General features: G+C 38.7%; 1 protein-coding gene across 1 annotated transcript; it reads right to left on the reverse strand.

Moving 5' to 3' along the window:
• Positions 1 to 1923: 1923 nt before the first annotated feature.
• RAB12 (RAB12, member RAS oncogene family) lies at positions 1924 to 25803 on the reverse strand. Its single transcript, XM_058831986.1, has 6 exons — positions 25353 to 25803; positions 13829 to 13889; positions 5975 to 6113; positions 5365 to 5454; positions 4330 to 4434; positions 1924 to 4049 (listed from the first exon to the last, which is right to left on the reverse strand). The coding sequence occupies exons 1-6, from the start codon at positions 25594 to 25596 to the stop codon at positions 3936 to 3938; spliced, it is 753 nt and encodes a 250-aa protein (XP_058687969.1). The 5' UTR covers positions 25597 to 25803; the 3' UTR covers positions 1924 to 3935.
• Between the last annotated feature and the right edge of the window lie 562 nt (positions 25804 to 26365).

Below are 26365 nucleotides of genomic sequence, written 5' to 3' on the forward strand. Positions count from 1 at the left end.
AAAGGACTCCAAGAAGGCTAGACATTCTTCCAGAACGAAATCCTGAAGCTGCAGTGGCACGCCATCGTCCCCTTATGCTGAAAGATGAGCTAGCAGGAAGAAAATTGGCCTGGCTGAACAGTTTTGGCTGAAACTCAGGAAAAAAAAGTTTATGATCTTTGGAAGAATGGGCAGGCAACTAAGGAGGACTACATGGATGTGTTGAGGTTATATAGAGATAAAATTAGAAGCAACAGGGCCCAGCTAGAACTTAATCTACCTATTGCCATACAAGACAATAAAAAAATGTTTCTGTAAGTACATCAGCAACAAAAGGAGGGCTAAGGAGAATTACCATGCTTTATAAGAGGCAGGGGTAAACATAGTGACAAAGGATGAGGAAAAGGCTGAGGGACTTAATGCCCTCATTGCCTTGGTCTTTAATAGTAAAGCCAGATGTCCTTTGGGTACCCAGCCCCTAAGATGGAAGACAGGGATGGGGAGCAGAATGAAGCCCTCACAATCCAAAGGGAAATAGTGTCCTGCTACACCAGTTAAGACACATGCAAGTCTATGGGGCTGGATGGGATCCAAGGGTCCTGAGGCAGCTGCTGATAGTGTTCAATAGGCCACTTTGTGTCATTTTGAATCCTGTGTTTGATTTCACAACAAAATAGACATTGAGGTGCTGAAGTGTCCAGGAACGGGCAATGTAGCTGGTGAAGGGTCTGGAGCACAAGGCTTATGAGGAGTGGCTGAGGGACCACTCACCTTCTCATCTTTCTTCAAAGAATCTTGACATTAGTTGTGTATCTCAAAATCTACTGAAAGGAAGATTTGACTGTCACTATTTCTCTAGCACACAGCACAACAGTGCATAATTCAAGATGTCCTGGTAAGCCAGTGGTTTCAGTTTTTTCTGTGCCGTGACTAATAGAAACAAGGCGAATTTCCTATTTTCTATTCACTTGTGAAGAAATGATCTGTTAACACACTGGTTGAATATCCATTGCGGTCAGGTTAAAAAGTTTAGGGACACCATCAAATATTGTTTTAGTCTCCTGACAGATATGAATTTTAGCTTTGGTAAAAGACACAGTGCTAACTGGATGCAATACAGTATCAGGAATTTACTGTATTAAATCTTCACTACATTGAAATCAGTGGCAAACCACCCTTCAATGACCACAATCTATCTAATAATTTCAGTATTTCATTATTTCTCTGATTCAAGAAAGTAAAAAAAACCCCATATTTCAGAGCAGATGATACTAACCAATTTCTGACACTCCTGAGATTTCTGCTTGCCATGCTTGCTCAAAGTGCTCTCACGTTTATTTTGTCCATCATGAAGAACCTGCCAGGGACTAAAAGCATTTTGGGCTCAGTGTTAGAAGGAAACAATCCCCACACACTCCCTGAAGAGTGGGGATGCCCCCTCCTCTAACCAGAGCTTCTAAAGAACAGGGATCTGCTAACACAGATGCCTCTGTGCCCATCTTCCCTTTTTTCTCCCATCCTATGATCCTCAATGATTGTGCAGACCATTCAAATAGTTCATCATTAGATGCTAACATAGGTTGGGCTGAGTGCTGAACTTCCATATGAGACAAAGGAGCAGCATGACTAACTTTTTTCCCCCTCCCCTCTTCCCACATCACACCACTAATGCCTGCTCTGGGTGGAGCAAGGGCATAAATAAACTGGTTTTGATTCATAGAACAGTTGTAGAGATAAAATCAGGAGACAAAACCCTCTTCATAGTATAATGGATGTAAAACAAACAGGTTTCCTGAAAATTTTATGATTTATAATGAATAATAAAACATTCAAGCACTCAAATAAATATGTCCTTCTTAAATGCAATAGTTTTTAATTTTTGGTACAAGAGACTGAGATCCCAATCTGCCTATATACAAACAGCACAGAATTACAAAAAGAAAGTTTATCTAAGTCAAATTTCTTGATTTTTATTAAATTCATAAACTGCAGGAAAAAATCACAAGTTTCTAAGTACAAATAAAAACAAATCAGCTAAAATAAAATGGTTGTCAAGTTAAAACCCACTTTCCATAATTTTCCCTTCCTTGCTATTGCCCACAGTATCTGAATTCCTAGAAGTGCTTTAGAAATTCACTTAATCTTACCAATAGGATAGTAAACTGTAAGTTTACTACTTAAAAAAGCAAACTGCTTAGGCACAAGGTGGCAGAAGACATAAGCACAAATATCAACCATGCTTTCCTTAATTTTTCAGTAGAAAGCCAGGTGTGCTACAGGCCTGCATGGCATTGAATTCAGAATGTCAGAGCTTATTCAGTGAAATAAGGGCTTTTTTTTTTTTTAGCCCCTGTGTGTGTTAACAGTTTGTTGTGTCTTTTTTTTCTCCCATAAAACAGAGAGAATCTGTTTAAGTCAGTGGTATACTTTACTGTTCAGTGCCAGTGCTCTGGCTAGAAGAGTGGCAAAAGTGACAAAATAGGTTCCAGCACCAGAGAATGCAAAGTAGAGAAGCTGTAGTGTGAAAAAGACTGGTTCATACTTGTGTTGTCAGTGTAATTAATAGTCTGGCGACCACCTGCTAAGACAGCATGACAAGCAGTCACATGCTATTTGAAGATATCAGCTGGGCCAGGTCATCAGCTGCTCTCCCAACAGAGCAGTGACCAAGGTGAACAGCTAACGTCTGCTGCTCTTCCAACTACACCTAAAGGAACTGTCAAACAGAAAATGAAATCATAACAAAATTAACACAAGTGTTGTTCCATATTCCAGATTCTACCTTTTACCCATCACTTGATACTTGTCATTCTAATAACAGGTGCAGTTCCACTGTCATTCATAAATACAAAATTTTATTTGCACTTCATTAGTTTAGAAAGACCACAATGTTTTTCAATACCACAACATTCAGGACACACCAAGTTATTCAAATATGCATCTACTGATTTACCACAGCTAAACTAAACAGTGCATTTAATAAAAGATATACCAAAGATATAATTCACAAGTTCATTATCAGACAAAATCCTAACACAGTATTTGCTTGATGGGAATAATTTCCACCATTAGGAAAGAAAATAATTTTACCTTAGGTTCCCTTCCCCCATCCCTACAGATGTCCAGACAAAAATACACATATATATTCCTTAACACAGGAAAATGTATCATCTTATTTTTTTTTTTTTTAATCAAGAATTTGTCTAGGACAGCAGCATTGCTTTTTTATACCTTCTTTTAGAACTTGATATATCTCCATTCCTTTATTGAAACTTAATGATTCTTGTAACCAAATTTACGTTTATGCAAAAAATTATATATGCTTTTTCAAAGTGCAATCTTAGATCTGCACCAGGTGTGATGTCTTAGTACACAAAGAAAGGGTGCAGCATTAAACAAAATAAATAAAAGACTGCCAAAAATTAAACTTAGCTTTTCAATAAATCCAGTCAGCAGAGGATGCTACAGCCAAAAATGTTTTCACTACATTAAAAGGAAACATAATGCTGATTATGGAAGCTTTGTACATAAAGTCCTCTGTTTTTAAAAAATTTGTCTTTAAAATAGTTAGCAAAGCACCATATACTTATCTTCATACCAGAAGAGCTTCTGCCTGCCTGTTTATAATAACAAAGAACTATTACAACATTTATGTCAAGAATAGGTATAGATTTAACTTCTCCTCCTCAACTGGATGTGTGGCAAACCCCCACCAACTGTACAGTATTTATAACACTGGGGCAATGAATGAAACATCATTGTGAGGGAGAAGGGTAATAATTAAATGTTATAGTTGAATCCTACATAGGATCGCATATTTGCATATTTACAAGTTAGTGTGTAGCTCTGACTCGAATAACAAAGTGCAACAAGAAACTGCCAAATGATTGTAGTGCAGAGTAGTACAGATTCTTTACCCTCCTGCTCATATTTTTCATTCTGGAGGAAGTAACAAGTCAACAGCAACGGACATGTGGCCTTGGAGGAGGCAGTTCTGGTGGGATTTCTGGCTCTGGTTGCAGGGACAGGATACTGTTGGACAACTCATTTCTTATAACATCCAGTGGCATCTTAAAGAAAAGAAAAATCACTTGTAACAGTCATCTGCATAGAAAGAACTCATTTCAAGAGTTCACTGACAGCTAAAGCTTCAATTTTGGGGTCTTTTGGGTCTTATTAATGAAATGCTGTAGTCAGCAGCCTGTGAACTGCATCATGCCCACTATGCATTATTCAAAAGTTTCACCTGACAATCTGTACTTGCTCTCTGTCCTCCCAAGCATGTGCAGTCATTATTTAAACATTGACCATTTGTGTGACCAGAGGAATACTACCACCTGAGTATTTTACCTTTTTCAGAATGTCATCAACAAGTTTTAGAAATATTTCATCCACATTAAAATTATCCTTGGCACTTGCTTCACAGAACCGCATCCCAGTTATTTGCTGTGCAAACTGATGGGAGAGAAAATAAAATAACTCCATGAAGATATGTGCAAACAGCCACAGACAGTGAGTATATTCGCCTCATAAAACCTTCAAAAAACCCCAAACACACAACTTTCCCCAAATCTGTGACTGAGGTCTAATTCAATAAATAATCCAGAATCTGCATGGTACAGCAAATATTGCAACATATACCTAATTTTTGCTTAAAACACATTTATTGGAAAAGTGCTTTACATTTTTTCCAGACTTAATTCATGTATTCAGTTGACACGTATTGCTGCAGACTGCCAAAAAGGAAGAACTTCTCAGAACAGCTAATTTCAGCTTTATTATTCAAAATGTAGAAAAGGGAAGTACAGATGCAAGAATCAGCTCCAAAATGACTCGAAAAGTTTGTAATAAGCCTTCACTTCCAAATGTTTGTGTATGCCCATACTGACATCATTCTGGTCAAGATGGTGCTGAGTATCACACTACAACAAACATACTCTCTTGGCAGTTTCCTTAACACTTTTGGGGTTGCAAGAGAAAAAAGGAACATGAAAACAGAGGTGAGCCAAGTAATCAACCAGGGCTGTTGCCTGTCCAAAAACAGTACTGAGAAGCAAACATCTGAAAGAAGGCCCACAAAGATTTCATGAGCAGAGATCTCAATTTGTTCTTCAAGTCTTCACTATGTCCCCCAAAGAGGAGTATCCCCTACACTACTGGTAGAGTGTAAGCCAACTTGTAGCTTACTCTTTCTTTAGACCTAAGATGCACTACTCCAACAGGAACACTTATAACTGCATAATATATACAAATAAACACCACATGGATTTTGAGACACCACCACCACTCTCAATATGCTCCCTTACGTCCAACAGTCCGAACAAGAGTAGCCACGGACCACCAGCAGCGATGTCACAACAGCTTTGGCTCTAAACCTGTCCTTACCTTCTCTCCCTGCTGCCGAGTAATCTCTCGATCAACTTCACAGTCCAGTTTATTTCCAACTAATAGAAGCTCTGCATCTTCTGAAGCATACTGCAATTAGAACATTTCTAATTAACTATGATTTTGTCATGCAAACACAACACAAAAAAGGGCAATTCCACTACTAAATGGAACCATACTGACACAGTTTATAGGTAAATGTTCTTCCCAAACATTATTTCAAAAAATCCCAATTTTTAAATTCCATTTTTAAAACATGACTTGAGAACTAGCTGCTCTAGTTTATCTAAGAATGAACACAATGACCTTATTTCACAGACAGGAAACAAACACCACCCCCACACCACCCACCACCCACAAAGGTAAGTGAGCAACATTAGAGATTTTCACTGACACTTCTAACTGGGGCAATTCTAGTTCAAGAAAGCAGAAATGGACAACCATTTTGCAACAAAAATACATCAATATTAAATTCTGGCTAAAAGTAATCAGTGAAAATTAGCTGACAGTAGTTTATTAATCCTAAACTGATGCCATAAATTTCTTTGAGGGGAAAAAAAATCCTTGTTAAAAAAAAAAAGCACATGAAAAGAAAATACTTAAGGCATACCTTATCAATCATTTTCATCCATTTTGGTAAATCATCAAATGTTTCCTTCTTGGTGATATCATACACCAAAATAATTCCCTTGGCACTTCTGTAATAAGCTGAGGTAATGCTGTTGAATCTCTCCTGACCTGCTGTGTCCCTAAGAAGCAGCAGCAAACAGTGGCACAAGTATTTCACCAATTTGCAAAGTACAGAATAACTTTGTTTACATTTTAATAATAACACTCCCACATTCATTAGAGACACTACATTTCCTTCCATATGTGTGAATTTAAGGAAAAAAAAAGGAGGAACAGTATATTCAATCATAAAAAGTTTTCATATTAAAACTATTTATCCCATACTAACTTCACCAAGAAAGGCCACCAAACATTTCTACATGTGTCTGAGTGAAGCTATCCAATGAAAATGTACCAGGAGATAAAGCCGGTTTTATGTTATTGGGGTTTGTTGTTTGTTTTGTGGACTTTTGGTTGGGTTCTTTAACAGCCCTGAAAAATTGAAAAAATAAATGGATACATGCTTATTAAACACATCCAACTATAAAATAAGCAATGTACTCATCATTATAATTTGAGCTTTCTGACTCTTTTTTGATCAACCATAGCACTTCAGCCATGGTTCTAGAACTACTACAAAACCTACTGGCACAGAAGTGAATGAAAAGAGTGAGAAGACACTAAGTGATACAACTTTTGCACTAGATATGTGGCTTTCCAGCTTGCATCTACTTATCTGAGGTGTGCAAGTAACATTTTTGTGCTCACTGTCAGCACTGTAGGCATTTCAGACAGGTTGCATTGACACTGGAGACAAATTTCCAGCAATGACACTAAGTTACCCATACTAGCTATGGCTTCTGTTCCAAAGCAGATGAGACAGAAGAGTTATTTTTTACTGAACCATGAAAACTTTTGAACTGCTTCTAATCACATCATCAAGCCTGCCTAGGGAAGATTTTTTGGCAGTTATACTAAAAAAATAGCTGGTGCATATCCTAAGTCTTAAAATGTGACTGGCATCTCAACTGGAAAGTAAGTTATATGGTGTTCCAAAGTAATCAAGCATTTGCTGCTTGAGTTCAGCCCCCAAAGTCAATTGATAATTTTGAAATTTCACTGTTAGAACAAATCAAAAGATGGATCAAAATTAAGAGTGGAGGGAGGAAAATTGTGTGCATGTACACTGGGACTCAACACTTCAAAATTAATCCTCTTCAACAGTCACATTTTAGACAAAAGGAGGAGGAGAATGAACTTGGGAATGAGACTAACAATGGAGACCTGAAACACTTGTTACCAAAAAAAAAAAAAAGAAAGTCATGTCCACAAAATGCCACATTGATTGTCCTAAAGTTTTAATCCTTTTAAGGTTCTATCCGCAACAAGCAGTAGAATAGACTCCCACAAGCCTATCTTACTCTGCATAAAATCTTTAGGAATTTCAAGCAAGTTTCAAAGTGAAGTATTTAACTTGCCCCTGAAATTACCACAAGTATACTTGATAGCAACAAATATTTGCTAGTGATCTTAAAAAGTAAAGCAGTGTCTACTAGAAAAATATCTGGAACCTCTGCTTCATAGCTTGCGGGAAAATAATGACTTATACTTTACTGCAAGCCAATGACACAGCAACAAGGGCCAGAAAAGAGCAAATTCCTACTACATCCATTTTTGTTTTATTTTTATTCAAACCCCACTCTCAGAACTTCAGAATTATATTCATATAAACCTCTGGCAACCTACAGAAAATGAAAATAGGTAGCCTGTTTCAATGAAGTCAAGCACCAGTAGTATTGCAGACCAGTTTTAGATAGTTAATTGGCTGTTTTCTTAACACTAATGAGGCATTTTTTGTAAGGCAATACAAGTTCTGGCAGCTGATATTGTATGTATATATATATATATATACATGTATATATATATATAATATTATTCAGAGCAAGTAACTCTACATTCTTTTTCATTACTTCTTAAGGTCAGATTCATACTTTGGAAGGTCCTTTGGATGTACAGTCTGTTAAAAATTTAATAATTTTAGTATGAACCGTTAATTTTCCACATATGGATAACATTGCTCTAGTGCTTATGAACAGAACTCTCAGAATTATGACCTTGCAGACCAGCCCCTGTCATGTGTTGCTAATCCAGCCTACTGATGAGGTCTACTAGGGATGGGAGTTCCATCATTCTGAGCACAAATAACTACATGGCAGGTGGAAGGGCATATCTCATGTGGGAGAATATACCAATTCTATCTTTGTTCAGAGTAATAGGAAATGTTGCTTTTTGGTTTTGTTTGTCTGTCAGTTTGTTTTGCTGGCCAGTCTTTTTCCTCTTTTCTGTGCCCTTAGTGTTACACAGAAATAAAGAGGGTATTTCAGAGTCACCTGTCTGTGCCTTCAGATGAGTGCTAAGGACCTTTAGTAACTCCATCACAGGGTACCAGATCACTGAGTACATAAATTATAAAAACAGAGGAGAAACAAATGTTCACTAATGTTCAGCCACCCTCCCTGAAGGCAGTCATCAGTGGATAAGTAGGCCATGAAGAGAACTATGCAACAGCACACAACACTCCCACTCCAGCTATCTCCAGCCCCCCATTTCCCCGGCTCTGCTGAGTACTCTGTCTCCAAGTCCACCTGGTACTATCAACTTCTCCTCTCTCCACAACACCCTCAGGCTCTTTAAAAGTTTATAGCATTCCTAGGAAGCTGCACCCTGCGCTCCTGTTCATGTAGGTCCTTCACCCAAATGTCACACAACCTGTAGTCTGGCTTGCTGACTGTTTGGGAAACACCACATGCTGTGGCCAGTTTAGAACACCCATGGACAGTCTGGCTGCTGACTACTTATAATAAATGGCCAGATGACCACTGACTGGCACCTGAGTCATGCCAATTACAGTGGATCATGGCTGACTTTCTTTGCCTTGACTCTCCCACACTTCATCTCTCCTGCAGCAGGTGGAAATGACAGCAGTCAGAAGGTTTCTGATTGTGAGCATGATATTCTAACCCTTATTTCATTTGAGAAGTTGAAGAAAAAAAGCTCAATTTTTTGTCTCAAACATTACCCTTACGTTGCACTAGTCTTCAAACTGTAAGGTGAAAGCTGGAAAACTATTTCTGCAATAAGTAAGTTTAAAATGCAACCCCAGGCTACCTAAGTAAACTGCAGTTTGAGTATCAAGTTGATCTTCAGCATGGAAAATCTTGTCTTCTACTAGGTGCCATCATATTTTTCATGAAAATGTGCAGCAAATTTATCCAGTGTTGAGGAAAAAAAAGACAACCCCTAATGCAGAGCTAACATTAAAAGCACATCCTACTTCAAATGCTTTCTTCTAATGTGCAGGGCTGGAGCAATTATTCTTGCTATACTATTTTCTTGTTGCACTCCTTGCAGCTGGAGTATTTTAGTAAGGATAGCTATTGAAGCACTAGTGGAAAGCTGGAAGAAGAGATGACCACTGTTTAACTGGGCTAGTAGTACATAGCTTCATGACTTTCAGAAGTGATACTAAGTGCTACTAGTTCTTTATTTGCTCTGGTCAGAATCAACACAATAGCAGAAGTCAGTTCAATTTAATTCCAATTAAATTAAACTCAAGAAGTTCAAATAAGAAGTTACTACAACTTAAATAATGACATGGCATAACTGAAAAACCCCATCAGATTACTTTTTTTTAATGCTAAAAGCAGTTTTCTAAATGAAAAGCATTGGTCTTTCTAATTTGTTATCAGAAACATACAGTGTATGACTCCTCAACCAGCTATAATCTACAATTAGAGAATCCAACTGCTTGATTGTTTTTACTTCCCAAACAGAAACTAGACATTGCTCCAAAAATACAAACACACATTACAACAAACAAAAGCAAATTAAAAAAATCACACAAAGGCCACTTTCAAGTGTTGACTTGTCATGTTCTATGGCAGACTGCATAAAACAGAATACAAATACAGTGAATTAAAATATCTTTGGATAATTTCTCTTTTATATAAATGTTCTCTGTGTCTACCTAAACCAGCTGAAACAAACACATGGACAGACTCAAAACTGTCTCTGGCTCTCTAGTTAAATTAACTTTTTATGAGTGGTGGTGCAAAGTGGTAATAGGAGTGAAAATATTTTGAAATTACATAAAAACTTAATACTAATTTAACACTTTCACATGCTCTATATACTTCTATGGAACCTACATGCAATATTGTTAAAAATGCTTTAAAGTATTTTTAGAGGCTAGTTCTACCTGTCAGATTTTTTTCCTCCCATAAACCACAAATATATTTAAGATTTTTTATTATATAAATAATTTATTTCAGAGGTACTGAACCAAAGAAACTACATTCTTATATATTCTAGAACTGGGACTTTCCAAGACAACTGTCTCTCAGAAAACAGAGCAGGCAGAATGTGAATTTTTTATGAGAATGCACCGGTTTAAAACACCTTCAGAAAAAGAACAAGCTTGTTTTGTTCCAAGTTGCTGGCTACCTTGAGCATTAAACCTGCTGAGGTATCAGAGAGCTCCCTTGGAGATCCAGTGAGGAACTGGGCACAGTGGCAGGGCAGCACTGCTTCCCACAGCCAGGTCCTTCCCTTCAGAGGGGAAGTTGCTGACTGCTGTGTCAGTGACTGCCCAGATTACTCAGGTGAGAGGGCACAGTTCCTGTCCTGCTTCAAAGCATCAGAGAGGGCTTCCTATTATTTGATCCAGTTTTCCAGCTTTGAAGAAGCACTGATTCACAGATGCTTTGATTTACCTGGACACTCACAATATCCAGCAGTTCTGGTTACTCTACCTCATGACTTGAGCTGCATGCAGGGATTACTTCTTACAGGACACAGGAGCTTGTGTCAGCCCAGGACCGCATGGCAGAAGCTGATTTACCGCATCCTACAACTTTTGGCAACCCAAGGGGCACTACTAAGTGTTCCTGGTGGCACAGAAAGGTGGATACTACTCTGTGTCTTCAGTGAAGCTCTATCATTGCATAATCTAAGGAGCAGCAGGTTGTTTACTGACTGGAAGTCAGGGAAATAGGGAAAGCAGGGACTAGATAGGAAGCTAGAGGCAAGAGCAGACACCTCTGTGATCCTCAGGGCACAGATCCCCATTATTGAAGGAACACAGGAGATAAATCCTTTTGTATTCTACTCTCCTAACAGCAGCAGGTGTGAAAGCTGCTTTCAAAAGGATGTCTTGCACACCTGATTGCTTGAAATATTCAACACTGTACTCTGTTCTAATGTATCTTTTGATAAACTCAAGTGGTAGAGTTTTGTGGAAAACACTCTGCTGATAGTGGTCAGGGGAGAGACAGGTCAAGTGACCATAAAAATACCAAAGTAAACTTTTTAAAAACCATTCTTGTTTGACTCTAGAAGTAGAATCTTCATATTACTAAAAAAAATAGGCAAAATTTCATGCTTTGAAATGTAACTTTAGTAATTTTAAGAAAACAGGTAAGTGTAAACTTCAGAAATTGTCTGTTCACTGAACAAAACAGGTCTTTTTGTAGTAAAGTTACCACAATCAATGTATATAAGACTACCAAGGAAGTATGAGGCAGCCTAAATTCTGTCACTGTGTAGGTATGAAAGGAGGCTGACTTACGATCAGCCATGCAATTGAAGTCTGCATTTCTAAACTTCCAAGTGTTTGACTTGGTAAATTGCTTTCCTCTTGAATCCAACAACTGGAGGTACAATAAGGAGTTGAGGCAGCTGGGGTTGTTTAGCCTGGAGAAGAGGAGGCCCAAGGGGAGACCTTGTCACTCTCTACAACTCCCTGAAAGGTGGCTGTAGCCAGGTGGGGGTCGGCCTCTTCTCCCAAGTAACAGGGGACAGAACAAGAGAAAACAGCCTCAAGTTCCACTAGGGGAGATTTAGATTGGCTCATAGGAAAAAAAAAATCTCTTTACCAAAAGGATTGTCAAGCACTGGAACAGGCTGCCCAAGGCAACCTTAACAGATATGCAGACATGACCCTTGGAGCCAGGGTTTAGTGGTGGACTTAGCAGCACTGGGTTAATGGTTGGACTCACTGATCTTAAGGGTCTTTTTAAACCTAAATTATTCTGTGGTAGTAAGAGTTTATATATTTAGGCCAAATAACAAGCACAACAGAATTCAGAATTAATTAGCAAAAGTTGTGCTTATCTAACTGCTTTTCTAAAAAACTGGAAGCATGCCAAGGCAATTTTAAAGATTAAGTATAAGAACAACATTTTAACAGCCACTGTTGGAGAGAAAGTGATACTTAGGAGCAGGATGCCATCTTTATGGATTTTATCATATTTTGAAGTATTATCTCTTAATATTGTGTTTTCCTTGCCATTTTAGTAAGGCTTCCCATAGGGGTAATTATCACATCTTAGCAGCCTATCAGCTTTGAATTCAATTTTTAACATTTCCTACATCCTACTAGCATATTCTCAATATGTGGAAAATAATGGTTTAAACATCTCTTTTCCAAAAAACTTCACTCCTGTAAAATATTTATTGAACATGAGAATTTTTTGTTATAGGCTTAGCACATTTCACAGTAAGAATGCATATTAGGCATACATTAGCATCTCCACATCAGAATTTTTTGTTACCTCTGTCAGCTCCAGCAGACCCTGGCTAACAATTGCTGGCTCAACTGCCAGTCTTGTGGTCATAGGTTTCCAAACATGGACAGATGAATGAAGACATGCCACTAACATTCAAGTATTAGGTGATGGATGAGACCAAAGATGAAGCAGCAGTTAACTCAGAGGGAAGCAAGACAGACACATGGTGTGACAGACAGAATTGATGGTGACCTGCCAAGAGGAGTTAGTAAACTGAATTCACTGCATCCATGTAGTTAATAATGAAAAACTACCAGAATATCCCAAAAGTGTAATAAAAAGAATATTTAGAGCTTCTCCCCCCTCTATGGATTGTTAAGAAGCTTTAACAGTTTAACTACAATGCCAATTATGCACCACACACTGTTAATAAACCAAAGCTAAGCTTCTACATAGTAGTATGTAAGATTAATGTATAGAACATAGCTGGTTTATTCTCTCATAATTATGTTTATGTATTGTACTACTCTGCAAAAGAAAGGAGTGTTTAGCTCAATAATTTCTAAACAATAAAAATTGTATCAATCACCAACATGGAGAACCATTACCAGAAATCATGTAGCCTGCTCCAGAAAGGAAGAGTTTAGCTCTTAGACACTGAGCTTTCTGTAGTAGGACATCAGTACCAGTTAAGGTACAGTCTTATTTGCATGGGATTGCTTTATTTTTCCATGCTGTTTAGAGTGGATATGATTTACTTAAGTCTTGAATGCCCTCCACTTTGAAGTTATTTAAAAACAGTGTTAAAGAAACAGCATTGCCTATACCAAGTTTTAGAAAAACAGTTTAGAAAATACTTCAGTTGCTTTATAATTGCTGCTACAATGAAGGTCAGTTTTAATCAGTCCAGAAAAATAAAGAAAACAAAATATACTTTCCCTAGTCTCTATTTAACACAGTCAACTTTTGTTGTTTGTAGAACTATTTCTTGTGTAGGTGATGTCATTCTTCCAGGAAAAGGGGCTCAAGGCCTCTGTGATGCATTAATATTTCAGTAATTACATTCATGCCCTACTTCTAACTTTATCTCTCCTTCTCCTCCTTTACCCTCACAAAAATTGAAGAGCTATTTGGTTTTGTTTAAGTCTTGTGGGAATGGAGGAGAGAAGTAATAGGGTAAGAGCTAAACCAGCTTATAACAGTTAATAGTAGTATTAGACAAGCATATTAATTCATGCTAGAACATAAAAATTAAAACATACTGCTGGTTGCATGTTTGTTTTACTTACCAGATTTGTAATCTAATTTTCTTTCCTCTTAGCTCTACTGTTTTGATTTTAAAATCAACACCTATAAATAAAATACAGTAAACAGAAAAGGAGGAATAAGAAGCAAAAGTAATGAGGGTGTAATTATTAATTTTTGATACTTTTTTTTTAGATCAACTTGTAACAGTCTGAACAAGCAGAAGGGTTTGCACCACTATGGTTAACTCAGAAACATCATGGGGACTTGACAACCACTATACAGCCTGTGAGCCAGGCAGCATCAAATCTGGCAGCATCACAACATAAACCTTCCACTTTGTGCAAAATTTCCAGCAGCAGGTAAACCCAACACAACAGTTAAACAACAGGCACAGTATGATTCTCTCCTATTCACCTCGACTGTCAAGGACAAGCCTGCTCTACTTCCATCTGGCACAGATGCCCCAGAGGCATGGAGCAGAACCAATCCCTCCGCATCAATTTTGCTGTTTGTGAAGCAGGAACTATACAGGTCTGGCTCCCAGGATGGATGCTTAGCATCTGTAAAGTGCTGTAGTAAAGTGCTGGAATTGAGGTTGGTTTATGAAGAAGTTTGTCAAGACTGTCATTGTTAAGTTCTGCAAATATTTATTAGCAAACTTCTTATATTCAAAGAGGTTATTTGATTTTTAAAATTTTGTTTTATACCTGTATGGTACTTTTATTCATTGTCTCAAAACCCCAGTCAAATTTTGAATGCATGCTAAATATCAAAGACAGAAACATGAAGACTTTGTTATACAGAAAGATTTAACTTCTATTAAAAAAATAATGCTGGCCAGCAACACATAAGACATATTGTGGTCAATAATAAGGTCGACAATACCTAGACACAACAGATTACCACCTTAACTATAAAAATGTGTCAGGAATAAATATCTTAGAATATCATAGATTTGCAGATTGTGAACCTGTTCATTTTAGGATACATTTGTATGAAGATTTTGCTTCAGTTCTTCCTTCTACACATCATCTCTCCTAACAGAGCTAAATTAAAAAGGGAGAAATAGAAAGACATGAGAACATGCTTCAGACCTGTACACTTAAAACTCACACAGAAGTGTAGAAGCATAATGTGTTGGAAACACTTCTGCTATTTCACATGCAATTGTAAACTAAGAACAAGGATGAAACTAAAGAGGAAAAATGGTTTTTATTTTCTCTAACAAAAATGACACATTTTCCCAAAGACTATCCATGGTAAAAGCTGAGTGTCCCTGCTGATATCAAGAACTGAGACTGAATTTAAACTTTGACAGAAGGGACTGAACTTGACCATTGTGTCCATATTTTTAGTTTGCAAAGCAGGTGGGCATTGTTCAGCCAAAATAAATAAATGGAACTATCACTGACCTTCATTCTCCTGAACAAATATCCCCGCTAACAGCTTGCATATTGCATATGATAAAAGTAATGGTCATCACACCATGACATTTTTCCTTGTTCTCCATGTCCTTAATAGTGTCTAGCACACTTAATCACCAATTCTTGGAGAGATATTCAGGACATATGATGCCTGTACTTACAAACACGTATCTCTTTCAAACCTCAGGAAGTAATGTGTTAAACTGATTTGTACTAAACAGTCTAAAACTTTCTTGGCAATTTTCAAGTATTCATATGCATATTGACAAAGATATTCGAATGATTAAAATTTCAAAGAACTTATTAATCCTAACTTCAAGAAATCTTTTTGCACACTTCTGAAAAGCAACTGTCTTAGTGCAATAGCAGAAGAGAAATGATCCAGCTATGTTCTAGTATCCAAAGTGTGTGAAATGAGAATTTTGTAATTGTGTTCTAATAGTATTTTTTAAAGAAACACATATCCATTTCGACTGTTATAAGACTTTTCTCTATATAAATGCATTTAAACTATAAAATGCAATTGTCTTAATAGTCACAACTTTGTCTACGAGACAGAACTTTACTTAATTAACCATAATTGCTTGACTCAAAGCTCTCCTGTCCTCAAAGAAGTTAGAATATAACTGCCCAGACACCTCAATCCCAATTCCCAACCCTGCCGTTCTGTCACACAACATACTCTATGATCTGCCATTCATCTGATGTTAAAAAAGTCTAAATCATCTCTGATCCCAAGCTGAGTGTTAAAACCAACACAGGGATTTCATGTAGGTTTCAGTAACTGCAAAAAGAAAATACTTTTATTTTTATGGAAGTGGTTTATACAAACCACTGCTGTCTTATAAAAACCAAAAAAATGAAAAGCTTTTGCTATATTTTTAAAAATTAAAATAATTAACTATGGAGAGATAATCCACCTGTTGTGATAAACCACATTTTCAACATGGGACTTCCTGGGACTAGAAGGCACAATATATGAATAAAATGAAGTAGAAAAAAGGCTACACATTGAAGAGATGGTTTCAAAATAAATAATATATCAACAGCATTCTTACTTTAAAGGCAGATCTTTCTACTGATCATCTGAAAGTCATACCATGAAATATTTCCCTACTGTGAAATTTTGGAAGGAATAATACAAGCAAGTAACAGTTTTGGAGAAGCAGACACAATCTTCTACGGAATTGTTTGAATCATTTAACACTTAAGTCAGACAGAGTGCCAGAACTCTGCAAAGGTTGCTCAACTACTTTTTATAATTAGTAATGCTCTGCAAGCATCAACACAATACCAGAAGCTGCATGTCTGCCAATACTGAAGGAAAAAAATCTGGCAGCTTTCCCTTTGCACACAAAGAAACAAATTCCTAAGCCTGTCAGGTTTCATTAGCATGTCTCACCATAGACTGCCAAAGCCAGTGCTTTGAGTTTACATACAAATTAGTAATTCAATTAAAACAACAACACAATAATTTGTTTTCCACTTCAATTTCAAATATTGCATTGAGTTAAGAAAAAGGTTAATGAGAGAAATTATTTAGCTTGACATACGTTAATGGAAATACCTAAATGGAAAGTTTTGCTATCCATACGATTACTCTGGCATGGTTTTATATATAGTTCAATATAACAGAAGAATCAACAATTACTGTTGACAACTACATTAAATCTGAATAACATGTCTTATACAAAGAAAGGATTTAAAAAAGCTCCCTTTAGCTGCTACAATACCAGCAAACTATCAGTGCTACCTAGCTTGCTACCTAGCATGCTACCTAGCTTGGATTTAAAGGTCTGCTGGCCAATTTATTGTCAGTGAATAACAGAATATACACATGCCAGGAAATCTGACAAGTACATGTGCTTATGACCATACTGAAGCATGCCATTTGACAGGTCACACTGATGTAAGAGGAACCAAAAGGCTTGTTACAATCTCCCATTAAAAAGTCAGCCTTGTCTCTATGTATCAGGCTTGCATGGACAACAGGCAATCAATAATTTTCCAAAATTATTACACTCAGACAACAAGTAAATCCAAATCACCATCTCTCTTTTTTTTATTTTTAATTTTATGGATTAAAATGTTATGTGTCTTGGATGTCACATTTTGACCTTCATTTTTTGCTGGAAAGGCCTTTTTCAGGAGTCCAAACAAACATCCTCCAAAAACTAATGAAAAAGGCACAAAAACACAGATCTCAGCCTCTTGCTTGGGTCTCTGATTTTGCATTTATTGAAGCATTTGAAAGTATACTGACTGAGTTTGCACTATGACTTAAATCTGCAAAGAAGCATCACCTCTCCCCACAGGGTAGATATATGTCAAATAAGGCATTAAGGACAGCAACACTAACCTGGTGTGTTTAAAGTAAGGATTTGGAACATTTTATTTAATGTGCACAGTTGTTGTTAGTAGCACATGAACTTTGGATGAAAAATATACTTCATGCAAAGAACATCTATCACAACATGGGCTCAACTGAACTGAACCTATGCCTCCTCCAGGAAAAACTAAGGGCTACCAGGATACAAGGGTTTAAAGTATATTAAACACACAGCCAAACAACCTGTCTGCACTCTGTTTAAAACTAAACAGCCTTAAAAGAAAGAGAACAGAGACTCAAAACAGAAGTGCATTAATGAAGTTCTAGATAAGGGCAAGTCACTGAGGATGACATCTCTTGTCAATGAACCAAACTTGAGATTGTTTCAAAGTTGAGACTGAAATCCTACAAAAATGAAGCCTAGCCCAGAACTGACTACAGTACATTAATTTCTCACCCCAAACAGGAACTAGAGGTTATTTGCTAAAGCACAAAATGGGATACACACAACTGGGTGCAGCCTTTCTTTTTAAAGCTTAAAGTATTTGTTTAGAAATAAAATAGTAAAGGAACTTCTTACAATGCATTTTATGCTTAAATTTGCAAGCTTTAATTTCCTCTCATAAGGGACAGAAAAAGAAAGTGGAAACAGTTTTGCTTAATGCAAACATAGTGACCTTTCAGTGGACAAGATTTCCTGGTAACAAAGTTAATGGAAGAGCTGGGAAAACAGACGCAAATAGAGCACAAAAAAACCCCTCTAACTAAAATCAATTCCAATGGATTCAATTTTCAGAGGCCTGTTAGTGATTTGCATCAAAGTAATTCAATCAGTGAAAGATAATAAGACCGTGCTTAAAGAAACACAATCAGTTTAAAAATTCAGAAGTTATATACCAATTAACCCTTAAAACAGATAATTTGAAGGCTATGACAGGTTATTGAATTTGGACATCTGACAGCATTATGCAGAAAAATTTTCTTACTTATCCTGCATTTGATAACTGATGTCACATGAACTTTTGAACTAACAACCATCTTTATTAGTCCTGGTTTGTAACTCAAACAATACTTACACCTATCCCCAAACTGACAAAGACAATGAAAAGAGCATGCCTTCTGATTTCTATGTCTTGCTTGAGGGGAGAAAGCAATCAACAACAAAAGGTACATACGGAGGACAGGAAAAGGTTATAGAAACTGTTACCAGGAAAAAATACCCTAAACCATTTTGTCTTCTTTTAATCTAATTTTGGTTGTTTTTAAAACACACCAAAGTAAAAATGCCTCTTTCAAACTGCACATTACAAATTAAAAAAAATTTGAAGAAGAGATTTGGAATCATTTAGTCCTAAATCAGATTTAAGTATGTCTGGGGATTATTTTAGAGGCAGGTAAAATACGTTGTCCATAGAGCTCCAAGTTTGTAATTCTAGAACGATTAACATGCAGACATTTGAGACTGCTTGCCTAAAATAAAAGTGTACCCATACCTCAACTGGCAACTGGGCTACAGACTAGAATGAAACAGATACCAATTTTCTTTTTTTTCTGTGTGATATACACAAGTGAGTATATGTTGAAGGTGTAGCCAAATTATTTTATGTTTTTTTTGAGCGTCCAATATACAGCTTCTAAACATTTCAGACACTTGGTGCTTCCCGATTCAGTGAGAAAGGAGGAAATTAACATTTCTTTACATTCTTGTGGACAGTAAAATCCTAAGACCCTCCAGAAAACCTAGGTTTTTGACGCTATTTAAGACACTAAGTTCAAAGCTTGTACCAAAATGCTGTCAAACAGAATGAGGTGGAAGAGGAAATTGGAAGGAAAAAGTCTCTCTGTAGCTTCATGAACAAGACCTCTTTTCAAATTTCTGATTATAAACCAGAAAAACACACTAAGCTACTGGTCAACAACTACTTGACCTGAAGGGAAAACTGAATGGAGAAAGAAAGGCTATTTCATGAGCAACAACATCGATTTTTAGAAGGCAGTACCTATAAGCATTTTGTTTTGGGTATCAAGTTTCCCTCTCCTTAGGATATCAGCAGAAATTAGTAGTAAAAGTGTTGCTAACCAACTCACAGAAGTCCTTGAGAATCATATGGCCCTATTTTCTTTTTTTTTCTTTGCTATGACACGCTCAGCTGTTCACAGCAGAGACTGAGTCTGACAGCTGCATTCCACTCTCCTGCAAACCTAACTTCCCATTTGACACTATTCAAGTGGCCTCTTCACTCTGCCTGTTGTTTTATTTGCGTATTCTCATATATGTCCTGACTAGGGACTACAAGGCTCTCTGACAGTCCTGTAGTGTTGATACAACCCAGTGCCTGAATATTTCTATCAGCTGAAGTTAACAAATGAAAAAAAAAACAAAGTTGAAATTTACTCTTCCTTGTAACTTCTTGTTAATTAAAATCTCAATACCTCCACAAAACCCTATTCCTAAACTCTAATAATTTATATTACCTACCTTTTCCCATTTGAAATTACAATTTTTCTCACTTATGAGGATTCAAATGATTATGCATAGCAAACCATTGCTGGCTATACCAAACACTGTAAAATACACTTAGTTGACACATCTGGGGCAAACAATGACTGGGCAGGTGTTTTCACTTGCTGGAGTTTCTATGTTGTCCATTACAAGTGACTACACTGTTCCGAAAGGTAAGAGGCAGCTCCCAGGGCACAGGCTTCTGTCATAATTTGCATCTCCAAAGACAAACAAGGTTCATACATGCTCCCTAATTATCTTAAGGTTTTGTGTAAGACAAAACTGTTTTTCTCTGCAAGTTTCCAGCCTCCTGCTCCTCTCTGTTTATAGTTTGGCAGGAAACTGCAGCACACCATTAATAATGTACTAGTATGGCTTATTTACACTATTCTGCACTAGTTAAAAAGCCAACACATAAAACCAGATGTATTAACACCCTGGATATGCAAAAGTAAGAACAGTCAGTTCTCTCAGAATTACTTATCCCTCATCAAAACTTCCTTCCTTTTAACAGCAGAAGAAATTTCTCACATTAAAAGCTATTTCTTGATTAAAGCAAGAACATCTTACTGTTACTTTGTCATGATATGGTAAACTAACAAAGATCTATTTCTACTCTTCCTCCCCTTCCCCACACCAAGTAAGCTTTCAGTGCAATCTTACTGAAGGTGGGGAAAAGCTTTAAAGAAAAATTAAAATGAATTATACTTGTCAGAGAGCCCATAGGCACACACAAGTGTATCAAAGAAAGGAATGCTTAGTTGACTCACAAATTTCTGAAAATTTTATACAGATTGTTCTTCATGTCAGATTGCATCAAATTACGAAATTTATTTTTAAGCCATAGTTTTGATTTACTGAAAACAAAAATCAAATTATTAGTAAGCCATGTACTATATTTACAATGCCTGTGAGAATTAGATAACTAAAAAGATTGAAGAGTAGTAACTTAAAGAGCAGTTCTGAAAAATTATACTTCAAAAGTGAGTACTCTGATACTTGTAAGTGAAAATCATTATGTTATATGACACGCTTACGGGAATGAAACCAAACATTCATGTTGCTAGCCCACGTTTTTTAAGGATAAAGAGAATGAAGACAGGTTTGAATTCTGACAGAAACCCCAAACATATGTATAGGTACATATAAAAAGGTATATATGTATATACTTGTATACCATACACAAATGTCTATATATTAAAGACAGAAGTTGCTTTATCTAAGAGCATTCTGATAGAAGATAAAGCTATTGTTTATTTGATGGACTCTAGGAATTTTGCACGGACATGGGTATTTTAAAAATAAATAATAAGAAAAATAACACTTGTAGTGAAAACCAATGGACCTCCATAAATCTCAGGAGTTTCTGACTTCCACACCATTTCACATGAAGGTGTAAGAAGGTCAAAGAGCATTTCTTTGAAGTCAAAGGAATCTTGCATTTACATGCCACTGATCTGGATCCCTCAGGCTACAATTAGCCCAGAACAGATCACAGGTCACTAAATTCCCATCCTGATCCACAACAAACCTTCCCCATTACAAACTCCACTATCATTTTGCTTGTAAACGAGGATGGAAGGAAGCTTTACTGTTTACTACAAGTGACACTTTGTTTTCCTATGAACAGCTGCTAAAACAGCCAGCAATGCAAAAGGCACATAAACTGCACTGGCATTATCAAGGCCAAGGCCTCTTTCCTGGGATGATTTTAGACCTGGTAGAAAAGAGCTGAAAGATAAGATGAGGTCTCAAGAGACTTTACATACTGAGCCAGCATGTAAAAAAAAAGCTGAGGAGCTCAACTTGATCTGAGGAACCAGGACAATCAGCATCCTAAGAGGTGAGTCAGTGCAGGGCGTCATGTTTGGGAGAGCAGGCACCTCAGGTTCAGAGAATAAAACCCAGAGAGAAGTGTAATGTCTGCAGAAAAATTAGATCAACAGGAAGTACTGCTGAGTACAGGAATTCTGTAGGTCTGTCATGGAAGAAAAACAGCAGGGAGATGGAGTGAACTAAGAATTGGTGGACTATGTAGGACATATAACTTTGAGACTAAGCAGTAGCTAGACCGACACTGGGAAGAGAACAGAGGCCATTGAATATTTAATAAAGGGACTCTGGTGAAAAAGATGCTGAGATAATACCATTTAAAAAAAAAAATAACATCACAACTATGGAGATCTGAATTAGGATGTATTTCTTTCAGGATAAGAACTAGTTGAGGTGTGATAAGGGGGTGGATGAATCAGAGGGAAACACTGTTTCTTCATCCCCACGCTTGAATCTTTTTACAAACGTGGCAATGAGTATTTAACCACTACCGTTGGAAAGATCACTCTTCTTCACACCATATTTGGTGCACATTTTTTTTAATTGTCAAGTCTGGAAAACCTACAAGTGATGGCTTTGGAATCTGCTTCTAAGTGAATAATGCAGACAACAAATAATAAATGGAGACCAAATTTTACTTTAAAAGAAAAAGTGTACATTTGTGCTTGTTGACAAAGCTAGTATGATCCCAGTATCAGCCCTGAGCAAGTTATTATTCCATTATGGAAAGACAGTGGATTTACTGGAATGGAGAAATTTTACATTTTTCAAAAATCAGTAAATATTTGAGCATATTGGGTAGTCTCAGTGCTATGTAAATAGCAGATTTAAAGAGACACAATATTCCATGCAACTAATTTTATGCCCAAAATAAATACATCAAAAGAATTTTAGATCAACAGCACACTGTGTGCTGTTATGAATAATGTGCTGAATTCTGCCAAGCTATTTTTGAACACTTTCAAAGAAGTTCCGTATCTGAGCTGAGACTGAAGACATGTTGATGTGTTTTCATTACAGAACTTTTTTTAACCTATCTGGCAATGTCTTCTTAAATTAGCATTTAAATACTGTATCTTTCTTAATTGAATCCACACCTTCCCTTTTCTGCAGAAATGCTCCACTTTTCAATAACATGGCACTATTATCAGCACTTGGGGACCAGAGACAGAAAACGTCTTTGGACATTTGCAATTCTGCCACTGCTGAAGGAAGTCCTCTGAGTAGCCTCTGCTTTCATACAAAAGCTTAAGGTAGTAAATATCCTTTTTGTCTTATACAGCCACAGGTTTTAGTATAAAAACATGAAAGTAAGGTTGAGACTATTAATGTCAAGGTAAGGAAGTAAATACATATTCTAGCATTTCATTTTAAATACAGCTTTGCTAATATAAGGTACATACAACAACATGCAGTTTTTTGGTTGGTTACACGGCCTTTTCAAATTTAATCTCAAGGTATATTTAGTTTACATAACTGGATCAGTTACAGCATTTTCACTGATGTTTCAAAACATCATTCTCCACTTGCAAATTCTTGAAAACCACTGCAGCTAAGTGATGGCAAAGGAAGAGCTTTGTGATTTCATCTGTGTATGAGAGGCTGAACTCAGGTTGTTTTGGAGTGTCAGTTGTTTTCTATCTATACGAAATGTAAATAGCAGAGGTTACTTTATAGCGCAAAAAAAAATCTAGAGAACAAGCTGACTGTGAAAAGCTCTTTCATACAGCAGTCAAAAGATCTGGGGGAATCTCAACAGCTCTCAAGTTTAGTCTGAGGACCTTGAAAGAATGGCATTACTATCAAGTCCTTCTACATGTATTTTGGCACAAGTTGATTTCCCTATGCTGCTTTATGTTGGCACATTTTGTACAACAAACATTACGTAACCTTCTGTCTAGCAGCATATCACTACTTATTTCCTGTTTCTTCCCTAAAATAAGGAAGCTTCTCTGCTTAAATCACTGTCTCAGTTATTTAGGAAATCAGTTTTGTTCAAAAGGCACCAGCCTGGAAGTCTGGACCGGTGTCTAGACCAACTCCCCTCACTTCCCAAGATTCACAGCAGGCAACTAACCCCAGTTACAGAGAGCAGACCAGGCTTCACAGCACCCTTAATGTGGGTCAGCCTGAGGAAGATGCAGGAGAATTAAAATCAATGTCCAGACTTGGAGAATTTATGAAGAATACATTCCTCTATTAACTGTACTTCAGTTGTACCATAAATTCAATGAATCTGTTTATCTAGGCAAGCCATCTACATTTCTTCATTACAACACATCCCTTGAGGATTAATGCCTCTGAAACTGTCTAACTTCTACAAGGTTAAGTTGCCAACTTAAAAAAATTTATCAACATAACAGTGCTAATCTGTACTACCAGATCTGGATTCTTAGCCTAGGAAAGAATTAAGTAACTGGCAAAACACACATTAAAACAAAAGTATGAGTAACTGCGCATCATTTTGTTATAGGAAGATAATTTTGGATAGTAATAACTCAGCTTCTAAAAGGCAATACAACCACTTTTCTTCAGATGCTATAAATTCCCCCACATTCCAAACTACAATTAAGCTAAGCATACATATTTTCCGGTGACACAGACTTTAACAATCACCTTGCTGCAATACTCAAGAGTTCAGCTCAAGGATAGGACTCTAATAACAACACAGACCAACTAGCTTGTTTTCCTCCCTTTACACACTTGTGTATTAAAAGACAGCAGGCGTTAAATTACCTCTGAGACTCGCACAGATGACTAAACCATGAATAAGACAGCACACTACAGAACTAGGAGCTTGCTCGCTAGTTAGTTGTATAAAGAGCCAAACACACAGCGTTCTCAAGAAACAAAACATTAACCTCGGATCTAACATCACCGGGGTGTTCTTCACGAAGCCATAGCAGCCATCTGGAGTTAATCTGACTACGGTCTGGAAGAGTAGTTGAATAATACATTGGAAGAGTACACAAAATGCACACTGCAACTTTTCAACTACTGAAATATTTCTGTCTCCTTACACGCAACATCTAAGACTTATGCACAAAAAACCTGCTTCACCAACCATGCCTAATTTTTTCTTTTAACTGTTTGCTAAACCTTAGCAAGGCTGGAACAGGACAACCAGCAGCTTCACAGTACTCGCAAAGGTAACTAGGACATCCACGATCTTTCCAAGAAGCGCTGCTGAAGTCCGGCACCAACCAATCCCCCTGAGCTTCCCACGGCCGAGGAACCCACCCGGGGAGACCCAACCCCGCAGTCCTGGGCGGGAAGGGGACGGGGACCACCGCGCGCCCCGGAGCGGGAAAGGTCTGGGAGGGAATGCCTGGCAAGGGGGGAGCGGGCCCGCACTCGGGGAGAGGCGGGACAGGGGCCGGGGAAGGGCGGCCGCCGCACCGAGCCCCGCGTTCCCACGGCCGGGCCCTGCGAGAAGCGCCCCCTCCCCCGGGACGGGACGGGACGCGCTCCCTTACCCACGGTGGACTTGCAGGCCTCGCAGAAGGTGTCGTCGGTGAATCGCTCCATGAGGCTGGTCTTGCCCACCCCCCTCGACCCGATGATGATCACCTGCAGCTTGAAGTCGGCCGGGCGCGGCGGCTGCTTCCTGCGGCGGGACTGTCCCCCCGAGAGCGCCGGGGACCCCGCCGCCGAGCCCGCCCCGAGGTCCAGCCCGCCGCCCCCCGCCCTGCGCTGCGGCAGCCCCGAGCCCGGCTCCATCAGCGATGCATGCGGCGGCGCCGCGCTCCCTCCCCGCCCTCCCCGCCACCGGCGCCGACCACTGCGAGGCACGGGGAGGAGGGGGCAGCGAGGACGAGACGCGGCCGCCGCCCGGCCCTGCCCGAGGGGAACGGGAACAGCCACAGGAACGGGAACTGCGCCGCCGCCGCCGGGAGCGGCGCGCCCAGGCCCGCGCCCGCCCGCGCAGCGCCCTCTGCTGCGCCGGAGCCGCGGCCGGGCCGCGCCGCAGTGCCGGGGGCGGGAGCGCCCGCCTGGCCCGCCCGGCCTGCCTGCCCTGCCCCGCCCCGGCCCTCCTCGGCCCGCCGCGGCCTTGCCGCTGGGCGCCCCGACAGCGGTGCGGGCAGTGTGGCCCGGGGGGCTCAGCCTTGCCCCGGCCGCCTGCCGAAGTGACCCGTGGTGCGCTCCGGCGCTGCACAGTCACATCTTGCTTCGAGCTCCCAGTGAGAGCTGCCTCTACCTCTGGCCGGGTCTCCATCCTCGTTTGAGGGATTGGAGCGTTACTCCTACGGGGAAAGGTTGAGAGAGTTGCGCTTGTTTAGCCTCAAGAAGAGACAACTAAGAGTGTATATAAATAGCTAGGAAGGGGTCCCAAGGAGATCAGGCTTTTCTCCGTGGTGCCGAGAAATAGGACAAGAGGCAGTGGGGGAAGAGAGTGCCCAGAAAATTCCATCGGAACATGAGGAAGAACTTTTTCACTGTGCAGTCCCGTGCACTGGAACAGGTGTCCCAGAGGGATGTGGAGCCTCCC

The sequence above is a fragment of the Poecile atricapillus genome, chromosome 2 (assembly GCF_030490865.1).
Source record: "Poecile atricapillus isolate bPoeAtr1 chromosome 2, bPoeAtr1.hap1, whole genome shotgun sequence".
NCBI lineage: Eukaryota > Metazoa > Chordata > Aves > Passeriformes > Paridae > Poecile > Poecile atricapillus.